General features: G+C 44.0%; 1 protein-coding gene across 1 annotated transcript in view; it reads right to left on the minus strand.

The window, feature by feature from the left end:
- The window catches only part of NEK9 (NIMA-related kinase 9), a gene marked incomplete at its 5' end in the record, with an annotated part of 22,161 nt that extends 11,413 nt beyond the window's left edge, over nucleotides 1-10,748 (minus strand). Inside the window, 6 exons of the mRNA XM_008948930.1 lie at nucleotides 87-197; nucleotides 1,169-1,300; nucleotides 4,637-4,742; nucleotides 6,597-6,667; nucleotides 7,538-7,593; nucleotides 10,571-10,748. Of these exons, the coding sequence (XP_008947178.1) occupies nucleotides 87-197; nucleotides 1,169-1,300; nucleotides 4,637-4,742; nucleotides 6,597-6,667; nucleotides 7,538-7,593; nucleotides 10,571-10,748 (654 nt within the window). The remainder of the gene's footprint in view (nucleotides 1-86; nucleotides 198-1,168; nucleotides 1,301-4,636; nucleotides 4,743-6,596; nucleotides 6,668-7,537; nucleotides 7,594-10,570) is intronic.
- Between the last annotated feature and the right edge of the window lie 1,176 nt (nucleotides 10,749-11,924).

The following is an 11,924-nucleotide window of genomic DNA, read 5'->3' on the forward strand; positions in this document are numbered from 1 at the left end:
AAGCATATCCTTCCCATCCACCCCTGAATTCCATGGCTTAGGCAGCTGGAAAGGGGTGTCTGAAAATTAGAAAGTATTTCACCAACCTGATCAAGGCAGGAATTCACCATCTGGATCAGCTCCCGGGAGTAGACAGTGGAATCAACCTCCATGGCACGATTTCCCTGTACAATCTTCACACAAAGGTTCAGGGGATTCTAGGCAGAAATCAGACACCAGCTCTAAGGGAACTGGACAACGTGTCCAAAAGGGAAAGATGCTACAGGCCACCACTTTTTTTTTTTTTTTTTTTCTCCTTCTCTGATCAGGACACATCCTTCTTCCAACCTGTCGAGCAGGTTCCCTAGAACCCTAATAATAACTCCTACAGAAATGGTACCTCTGATATCTAAGACTAGGATAGAGGCAACATCCAGCTTTTCACCAGTTTCCCTAACAGTGGAGAGAGGATGGGTTTCTCCCTGCGTGGTACCTCCTATGCAGCATTTCACCACTGAAACACTGCACAGCAGCAAAGTAACTGGGGACTTGGCAGCCATGATGAGAAGAAGCCAGGAAAGGACACTATTTTCATGCTGTCTCTTTTCAGGGTTACAAAATCTTGCACCATGGCAAGCTTTTCCCATCTCATGGCACAAGCTGGAAAAATCACATATGCCAACCCTGCTCCCTTTCACCCTCCCCATGGCAGCCTGACCACAATTCTCTTGCATCCAAACTTTTAAGAAAGGATAACAGGATTAAACCCAATGAAATCTGAAGGCTGGAATTTTTCACTACAGAATGTTTCACAGAAAATTCACAGCTAGTAATACTGAAAAATCCACAAAGGACTGCACAATCACAACCTTCCTCTGTGCAGAGAAAAGGATGTTTCATTCACAACCATGACACAAATCAGCACAGCTTCTATTCTGCTTCTGGTAAATCCAGAGCTGTAGACAGGGATGGGTTTGGCAGAAGCCAGAGAGGCACCTGCAGTGCAGGATAGGGGAAATCATGCAGTCATTTTCTCTGGCTATAGCTGCCACTTCCAGACAACTTTCTTAATCAGCATATTTAAACAACAATGAAAGAAAAATACGAGTTAAGAAAGCTATGAGCCAAGTGTGAATCTCAGGGTGATAAAAAATAAGGTTACTCAGTCCATCCTGGTTTGCAGACTTACAGTAGCATCAAAGGTCCTCTTCAGAGTAAGCAGCTCAAAGATGACACAGCCCACAGCCCAAATATCTGATTTGAAGTTGTATTTCACACCCTGGCAGAGTTCTGGGGACATGTAATACGGAGTTCCCACCAGCTAAGAAAAAAAGAACATTTTAAATCAGAAATGATCCAGCAGCCTTCAATTCAGGACCTCTGCATCCATAATGTTAGCATAGGTGTGAGCATCAGAGCTCAACACAGCTCTGACGTGACACAGATGACACACCTCACCAACATACTGGAGGGATAGGAACAAGCATGCTTCTTCCCTTCTCTTCCACAAGCCTGTGCCTGAGTTTCTTAGAAGACCCTAGACACCTCTCTGCTCAGATCCTGATGTGGTACCTAATTCTTGATAGAGAAGTAGCTGTGAGAACACAGCACGGACTTGCCTCTCTCTTAAATACAGTAAATTTAGAGGTAAATCAGGGGCTTACGTAATGACCAGGTATATGGAAACCATCAGAAGAGGCTGAAGGAAAAGGGATCTTGTGAAGCTTCCCACCACAGATGCCAGCCCATGGCTATGGAGCCACTCTGTCTGATCACAAGATACTGCCAGGACAAAAGCTGCTCTGTCTCCAACAAAAGAAGGGTTACTTTTGGGTCAGTAAGTAGAAAGCTGGCTTGAGTCCCACCTGAAATGCTTCCACTTCAGAAGCAGGCTTTTCTGAACAATTAGGTTTAAAACAAACACTCCCCGGCACACACAAAATCACGAAACCCAGCACTTAAATACAGAAGCCCTCCCAGGTACAACAGAAATAGTGCCATAGCTCAAAGTCACAACAAGGAAAGACAGAACAAACACGACAAAAATGTAAGAATGAAGCTTCCAGATGAATGGAGTTCATTCCCTAGCAAGGACATGGCAAAATAAAGTGAGAAAGACAAAATTCAGAAGGAGAAATATTTATAGTTGCCCTCGTTTCAACTCTCTCAGCAAAGCTCCAAGGACTACAAAGCTTGCCTTTCATTAGGCTGCTAGTACACTGGATACCTCATGGGCACATTGAGAACCTGCCTCTCCCTTCCACTGCCCGTTACAGAGCGCGGCAGCTACGGAGCTGCACCAGCTCGGCAAGCTTTAGAAGCCCAGCTAGTTGGAGTATCATATGGAGAACCAGGACACTGCACCAAAACCTTTTTCAGCAAAGGATAATGTCAGCTTTCCGTAAGACACAGATCTATTTTCTGTATCTTTCTTGGTAAATGGGAGAAAGGATAATAAATTAAGAAATCAGCATTTACTAAGCAAGATCGAAACACTCAAGTAACAGTTTTGTTCACAGCAAGTACAGAACCACAGACTGGTAGGGTTTGGAAGGGACCTCTGCAGATAATCTAGTCCAACCCCCTTGTCAAAGCAGGTTCACCTAGGGCAGATTACACAGGAACACAGATGGGTTTTTAAAGTCTGCAGAGAAAGAGACTCCACAGCCTCTCTGGGCAGTCTGTGCCAGGGCTCTGTAACCCTCACAGTGAAGCAGTTTTGCCTTATGTTTAGGTGGAACTTCTTGTGTTCCAGTTTGTGCTTGTTGCCCCTTGTCCTGTCTCTGGGCACCACTGAAGAGTCTGACCCCACCCTCTTGACACCCGCCCTTTAGATATTGATAAGCATTGATAAGATCATAGAATCATAGAATTGTTTTGGCTGCAAAAGACCTTTCAGATTTTCAGGTCCAACCATGACTTAACACTACCAAATCCACCACTAAACCACACACCTGAGCACCTCATATACACATCTGTTAAATACCTCCAGGGATGGCAACTCCACCACTTCCCTGGACAGGCTGGTCAAGGGCTTGACAACCCTTCTGGTGAAGGAGCTTTTCCTAATATCCAACATAAACCCCCCCGATGCAACTTAAGACATTTCCTCTTGTCCTATCCCTTGTTACTTGGGAAAAGAACCCCTCTCAGTCTTCTCCTCTCCAGGTTAAACAGGCCCTGTCACCCTTGAACTGGGGAGCCCAGAACTGGACACAGTACTCCAGATGTGGCCTCACCAGGGCAGACTACATGCAGAGGAGAACCTCCCTCGACCAGCTGTCAAAAACATGTTCTGCACTGATTTCACAAAAAATTACTTCCAGACCACTGCTGGTCACTAGACCACAAATTGAGCAACAAGCCCAGAGCACAGTGAGCATATACAGAACAGAACAGTGTTGAAAGTACAGGGTCCAAAATTTTTCAGAAGTGAAAAAAGCTTAAAAGAAAAAAAAGCTCGCTGGTGTAGATGAACACACACAACACAGGCAAAACCAAACATGCAGCACACACTGCACTTTCTCTGAAAGCCAGAAGGCCATCAAAAATGTAACAAACCAGAAGTGGTCTTGCTGCAGCCCAGCTTAGCAAGGTCTTTATGCAGTAGCCTTGAGCTCCCACTTACTGTGCCAATGCAAAATAATGTTCATGTTGTGGAAGGAGGCTGGTTAGCAAGTATTTAACTACACATCCTAACAGAACACCAAGAGCTGGCATTCAATCTAGCAATAGTGCAAGCTTGCTCACTTCTCAAACTATACTAAAGGCCTTGAGGAGCTCCAGACAAGGTCTCCCTTTCCAAGCCTAACGCTCACCAAGATAATTAATGGAGCTGGGAAGTCCAAGCTGAGCTTTTCAGGTGCCTGCAACACAGCTTATCCTGTGTCAGAACTCTGGATGTGAAACTGCTTTCTGGAAGGGTCTGAAACAAAGCCAAGTCCAACAGCCTTCTGGTAGAATTAGTCTCTCCTACGAAGCTTTTTCCCCTCCCTCCAAGAGGGAACATCACCAACAAAACATACCCCTGGTTACCGTAAAAAGCACAAGTGATCTTCCTGCTTCTTTGTAATTCAGTTCAGAGCCTGAGGAGCACAGAGAGAGGAGATATATCTATGGCACTGTGCAACGTCAGGCAAGCACAGCCAAGGCAAAATGCCCCTCTTAGCACAGCAGCATCACCAAATAAATTTAACTTGTTAAGCTGGGCTTAACTAGCCCAGAAGAGAGAGTGCTGTACGGATGTGAATTTACTGCTGTCTCTGTACCTTCAAAGAGCACTGTCTTCCTGTCACATAGATTGACCTTTGGAAGTACCATGCCTAAGTACAGGGGAAAGAAGAGCAGTGCTCTCTAGCACAGCTACTCTGGCATGATTCCATGCCCACAGTGGCACTTATGTTTAGTCTCCTGCTGCTCTGCAGAGAGACAGATCACCAAAAGGTAACCTGGGAGGCAAGGATAACTGCAGGCTGCAACACACCAGAAAATACACCAATGTTAGTGAGCTACCACTGAGGGAAATCGAGGCGAGAGGGAAAGGATAACCCCAGAAAGCAAGCAGTGAGAAGGTAGAGCATCCCCAGTCTTCTGCAAGGCACGCAGAGATTAAAGAAAAGCACATCCCAGTTCACACACAAAGAAAGCAGATACTCACAGTCTCAGCCATGGAGTACTCAGAGTTCAGCTTCTTTGCCAACCCATAGTCTCCCAATTTAATCAGGTTTGCCTTGGTTAGAAAGATATTTAATGTCTTTATATCTCTGAAAGGAGAAAAAGAAATGCTCTTAAATGTATTTCCAGATTTCACAGTTTTCCACACACTACTACACCTCCCCCCCAAAGTGAGGTACTGGCAACCCTGCCAGCACTGTCTCACACACACAGAGCTCTCCAAAAGCAACGTAACCCCAAGTACTGGGAGAGGAGGGAGGAACTGCAGTTGTCTGTGTTTTATCACATGCCCACACTAAAAACCTGAGGCTCCAGACACCTAAGTAAAGGCCACAGATCAAAGATAGTTCTTTTCCCCCTCTCAGTCTCTTCTCGTATGAAGGTCATTTAGCAGGTCTTATTTTTCCCGGTTTTATAAATAGACCCAAGCCAGGAGCCACTGAGCTCACTAAGAACATTAATGTATTAATGAATATGTATGTATGCAAATATAAACACACACACACAGCGTGTGAAACAGATGCCACTCTAGAATTTAAGTATAACATCCCTCTGCCTTACACCTCAAGCACAACTCTTTATAACATGACGTACTGTGCCCACAAGATCAAAACTGATGGCCACGAAAATGTTGAATTCTGAAACTCATTGAAAACACTTTCTCCCAGACAGAATAATTTATATGCAGTTTCATAGATCAATAGCAGAGGCTGTAAATACAGAGAGGAAGCCCCCGCAGTATGATACGCTTCCCATGGCCAACACTTCATAACACCCCCTTTTCCTAACGTACCATCAACAACTTCCCAGTGTAGATCAGGACAACACCAAGTAAAGCAGCACTTTGCATTCATCCACTTGGGGCATCGCAAAGTCCTGGGTCACTCTGACAATGTCTGCAGCAGAAGGAAATCACTGCAAACATTTAAATAACTGTTGAATTCATTAAGGAAGGATTTGGGGCCACACATGTTCCTAGACCATGAACCCTGCTGTGAAGATGGGCGACAGAGGTGGTGAGCAGGAAATCGCTGCAAAGCAGGACAGACATGACATCTGCTTTAGGCCAAAATTTGAGGCACTACTTTGTTGAGTGGAGGATACCAACCCTTCTTTAGCAAAGCTTCCCAATTACCAAAGATGGAGAATGGCAAGAGCCAGGATGCTATCCCACAGAAAACACCCTCACACAGTTATGCTCGTTAGAGAAGGATGTTGTGCAGCCACACAGTCCAACCACGCTGGAAAGAGCTGTCCATGTGTGTGGTACTCTCCAGAATGCCATGGCCTCCCTGAGGCACGCATAAGCCACAAAATTTACCCCTCCCAAAGAGAAATAAGCTACTCATTAAAATCTCAGAGCCAACGTTGAAATTATTACTACCAGGTAACCAGCTGTATTACTTCCTTATAAAACAGGCTGAAGAAATGAGATACAGCCAAACGCTGAAAATCCACACAGATCTCCACACGGGTTATATTACAGCAACCCACCAGTGCAAGAACTCCATCACTGTTAGCCTCCAGGAATCACAGAAGAATGTACACACTCGTTTGAAGATATTAATTATGGAATGGCTAGGAAGTACCTTTGGCCTCTGGTAATTGCTCTCCCTTTAGCAAACATCATTTATGTGCTATGGCACTGAAGGGCCAATTTACTTCCTTCCTATACAGATGAACTCTTTGCTCACAAATCTGCAGCAAAGACGGCAATTCCGTTTTCATACACAAAGTTTCTTGCACATTTACCACAAGATGGTTTCTAGCCCAGTAAAAATTCATTACAGAAGTGATACTTAACATCTAAGGCAGTCCAGCTGTACTTTAGAGAGAAGCTCAATACTTGCTTTAAACACAGAAGCAAAGGCTACTCAGAGAGTTGTGCACGCACATCCAGGAACCGCACTGGCCACTTCAGCTTTCCTGCATGCCTTGCTTACCTGTGAAGAATTCCTGCTCGATGAATGCAGCTCACAGCTGATGCAATTTGAAAGAGATACCAAACCACCATCTGCAAAGGTAAAAATAAAAGCCTCATGTGAGGTTCAGAAAGCCATGCCCCAAACCCCATACGGCCCTGTTACACAGAAGTGCAGCCAGACAGCCTGACTGTACCATTCAGGTGTTTTTGCAGGAGTATTAAAATGTAGAATTTCCCATTTTGTAAATCTCTGAAAAGATATTTCAAAAGGCAGATCATTCTAGTGCTGTTCATAGTGTCTGTCCTGACAAGTGTCACAGAATTTAGTGAGTGAGAAGACTTGACGAATGACAACTAATGGCCACCTAAGAAAGATCTACATCTGGGCTCTCTGGAATACAAACTCTGAACACTTAATATTCACCATGAACCAGAAGGCCTTAAAAAGTCATTATATGAGATAAATAAGTGTGACCATTAATGACCTCAGCATGAGGTGGAAGCAGACAGAAAAAATAAGTTTGAAAAAGAAAAGAAAAAGGAAAAATAAAAAATTAAATGGTGAGATGGATTCAAGGTAATCACTCAGAAAAGAACCTAGAAAATTCTTAAGAGAAAGATGTTGAGTATCAACCAGGAAGAAACAACAGAAAAGGGTTTTAAAGTTAAATGTTAGCCAAGATGATAAGGTGACCTAAGTCAGCTGAGTGCTTTCTTTCATTATTCCTCCCTTGGACATTTATGCTGTTTATAGAGAGCCAAAAAGGAAAAGAAAGGTTCTGATAGTGCATAAATTACTGCCATATTCAACAGGACAGGAAGGATGTCAGTCCCCAGATATACACAGAAATTCCCCACCAGCACTACGGAAAAAACATGTTGTATAACTATTGAGATAATCAGACAGATCCCCAGAACATCAGGCCAGCCCCAGTGCTCCCTCAAACCAGTCCAAATTACCTCTTCTTCAAATAACTTGTCTTTCTGCCGCAGAATCTTATCGTAGAGGTTCCCTCCTGTAATTATAAGTGAGTGACAGAGACAGAGAGGTTCATCTTAGTTAATGCCAGCAGTTACTCTGCTCAGGTACTGCTGGGAATACACAAATTCCACAGCACTCTTCACTTAAACTGGTCAGGCACTCACAAAATTAGGTTCTTCTTCCATCTAAGAACTTCACTGGCATACCTAAGCTTCAACAGAGATGACTGTGTTTTAACACCACCATTTAATACTCCCAAAAGTACATCAGTAAGATAGGCTAGCAGCCCCTAATGTTTTACCTGTAAGCACTTTGTGGGATATGTAAACGGTTATAACCCATATACCAAATCACGTGAGATAGTCCTGCTCATTATTATATATAAATAAACAGCCCATTAAAAAAAGAGAGAGAAAGCAATTATAACTTCAGAGTAGTTCCTGAAAGCACAAGTTCCTGCCCAGCCCCAACCTGACTCTCTCCTTCAGCTGCCCTGCCAAACGCAAGGACGTGGAGTTGACAAAGCACTGACAGCAGTAGCACAACCAGCAGCAGGCTCTCCAGGGCACCTCGCAGTTTCGGGATGTCAGACTGAAACTCCAGGACAGCTGAAAGAAATGCTGCTGAGGGCTGCAGGCAGCACGACCCCCTGTCGGATTAGCATCCCACCAGTAAATCCCAAATCTCTGATCACATCCTGTTGATATTCCATTTCCCAATTATCACATATTATGTCCTAATACTAATGGAACACCAGGCCCATTCCTATTCCTATGGGTATGGTGCAGGAGAGCTGCCTGCTGTAGGATTCCTGTGGGCCTGTCAAGTTGTAGATGTCCAAAGCAGGTCACAATGGCTCCTTTGCCTCCTTGAGGAACTTAATTCAGAAGTCCATGTTAAGAAGATTTTTTTTCTGATACTCTAATTAAGATTCCTTTTGCTTCATTTCTTCTAATTCAGCCTTGCTGTAACCTCTCGACGTTTCTTTTTTCTACCTTACATTTACATTTGCAAATTATCTACAAACCACTCTTCACAATTTAACCAAAGTTTTCGCTTCTGCCTCTTTTTATGAACCTCTTTCCCAAATATTCAGACTATGCAGGCTTTTAGTGAATTCTGTTCCTCATATCTGACTTTCTGCCATCTTTTCTGCAGCTTTTCTGAACCCAAGAGCAGCATGACAGGTACTACATTACCAAAATTCTACACAAGGAGACAAAGTAGCTCTCAGCTCAGATAACCAATACCTCTGTGCACACTTACTAGTAAGAAAACCAGAATACTTTCTTCTTTGTTTCATCTAATCACATTTATCCTTCTGACAGTCTATTCTCTCTTCAGCAAATGTATTTTCTAGGATATTTCTTCCAAAATCTATTTCAGATGTATTCACTGACATTAAACCATGATAAATCCAAGTCTTATGGTACCATGATATACATAGAGATCTACAGGAAAATAATTCAATAACTTGGCTTCCTCCACTGTAAAACGGGGACAATATCTACTCAAATTTTAAAGTCTTTCCTAGACCTCCAGAACAGATGGGCCAATTAAACAGTAAAAACTTCGGATTGTGAGGAGTGTCTGACAATGACTAGTCCAGCCTTAATTTGTGAGTAATTTTTAAAGTATCTTGAATTTGTACACTCCGAACAAAACCCACAGAAACAACCATTAACACATTGGCAAAACCAGCATCCCTAAGTGTAAATGAGATTTCCTCTTTCTCATGTCCCCCATTCTGTACTGCTCAGACATATTCAGGCAATGTAGGCTTCTGCATTGCCCGAAATACTCATCTTCTGGTTATGGTCCCAAAGTCAAGCAGTTACAGACATTAACAAACAGGTACAGACATGAGCACTATGCAGCTTCTTTCTATGCTCTCCAGTGAAATTATCACGTCCCCAAGCATGCAGTCTTTTCAGGGCAGCTAAATAAATCACACCAAGTACCCCTACAATAAATGGTGCTTCAAAGAGCTAACGTTCCCCTGCTCTTGCACTGGACTCTACCCTGTATGTGAATAAAAGCAGAGAAGCAGAACCAGCTTTGGCCAACCACAGTGTCTGACACCCTTCAAAAGTACCTTGCACAACTCTTGTTGTCCTCCCCAACCCGTCCCTGCAAAAGCAATCTAAAATGATAACAGCATGATGATAACCCTTTCCAACAAAAGAAGTTTCTGCTGATGAGCCAAGGCTTAAGGTAACCCCCAAGCACACAGAGGACACCTAGACAGGGGAACTGTCCCACCCACCTACCCAGGAACCATACTGCAGTTCTAGTCAGGTATCCTGTTCCTGTTCCAGCAGCATGAGCTGTACGTGATCTCCTTTTCCAGCTAAGAGCAGCTGCAACTCAGGCCCTCATATCAAATGCTTCTACCTCTCCATCCCAGCTGGGTCTGTTTCCCCTGCAATTTACAAAAAATACCATCTGCTCTGCTCTTGGGTGGAATTTCAAAGTTTTCTCCACCCTGAAAAGGACCAGTTTGTTTTGTTTTGTTTTTTAATAGTAAACATGGAAGCTGATGGCACAAAGCAGGAAAAAAAGTCCTTACTGCAGTGTGCTAACAGATTTTTAAGCTTTGGATTATAATCGCCAAGTAGCGGGGTCTGTTTAAGTGATGCTACTGAAACAACACAGCCCAACTCTATACTGGCAGAAAGGCCCAAATAGCTCCATGGTCTTTTCCCACTGTCCTCCTAAAAGAACATAGCAAGGTGCACTAGAGGAGTACATTACTGATAACCCACTTCTCCCACTGCAACAGCTATTCCAAAAACTTGAAAAATCATCTACTGCCTGGACTAACTACTGGGCTTCCTCCTTTGGCACCTGAGACACAAATCAGCCAGCAGGGTTCTTGATCTCTTCTTCAGGGACTGTGCAGCAGAATTCACCTCCACTCCCCAGAGGACATCCCAGGAATACCCCTGCAGACTGAGCAGGTGGGTGACTCAGCAATGTGGCAGCCACCTCTTTGTAAGCAGGGATCTCACCATTGCAGTACTCCAGCTCAATGAGCAAGGTGGTGTTATCCATGAAGTGGTTGTAGTACGCGATGATGTTCTCGTGCTGCAGCAGGGCAAGGATGACGATCTCGTTCAAAGCATCGCGACGCTCCTTTTCTGACAGCCGGGTCAGATCCACCTCCTTCCACACTACAAGTGAGTCATCCTGAAACACAAAGCCATCTTAAATTAAAAACACACTACTGTGAAGAGAATCATCTGTGTCCCGATAGCAGGAAATTACAATTTCGGGAAAGGTGAAGAGACTTTCCTGCCTCTTACAGTTTCCAACAAAGATTCTTCACAACAATAAGTTTTGAGGTTTGCTGTTTGTTGTTAGGAATAGTGATGGCCTGAAGCCATCTTTCTAGATGGCCAGCACTTGCTTTGGAAAAAAAAAAAAAAAGCCACAACCAGAAAAAATCACAAAAAAATACCCCAATACTACAAGGTTTCCAGGGAAAGACACAGAGGTTGCTTTGTTTCAATAAAGACTAAACACATTCTAGTTCAATAAAGGGGTAACAGTGTATTTCCAGTCCCATAACTGTAGGGTATTGTGAGACCCTAAGCATTACAAATACTCAGGTATTACCAAAAAAAAAAAAAAAAATCAAGGAAATGAGAGCAAATTTATTTTGCCCTTGTTAGGCCCACCCATGCTGGCAGACACGCTGTGTGCGATCTGTTAAGCTCTTTAAGCCACGACGCCTCAGGGTGGCCTACTCCCAGAAAAATCATGAAGGCCTTCCCTTGAGAACCAAGTCACAGAATCATTTGGGTGCGAGAAAATCTAAGATCATTGGGTCCAACCATTAACCTAACATTGCCAGTTCAACACTAAATGATGTCCCTCAGCACCCTCCAGGGATGGTGACTCCACCACTTCCCAGGGCAGCCCGTTTCAATGCCTGACTACCCTTTCAGTGAGGAAGTTTTTCCTAACACCCAACTGAAACCTCCCCTGGCACAACTTGAGGCCATTTCCTCTTGTCCTGTACTTGGGAGAAGAGACAGGCTCCCACCGTCCTACAATCTCCTTTCAGGTATAGAGGATGATAAGGTCTCCCCTCAGCCTCCTTTTCTCCAGACTAAATGACCTCAGTCCCCCCAGGCACTGTTCAGACTTGTTCTCTAGACCCTTCATCAGCTTCAATGCCCTTCTTTGGACACACTCCAGCACTTCAATACCTTTCTTGTAGTGAGGGTCCCAAAACCGAACACAGTACTCAAGATGTGGCCTCACCCATGTCAAGTACAGGGGGACAATCATTTTCCTAGTCCTGCTGGCCACACTGTTTCTGATATAAGCCGGGATGCTCAACATGAGCCAGCAGTGTGC

The sequence above is a fragment of the Merops nubicus genome, unplaced genomic scaffold (assembly GCF_000691845.1).
Source record: "Merops nubicus isolate BGI_N331 unplaced genomic scaffold, ASM69184v1 scaffold7141, whole genome shotgun sequence".
Lineage (NCBI taxonomy): Eukaryota > Metazoa > Chordata > Aves > Coraciiformes > Meropidae > Merops > Merops nubicus.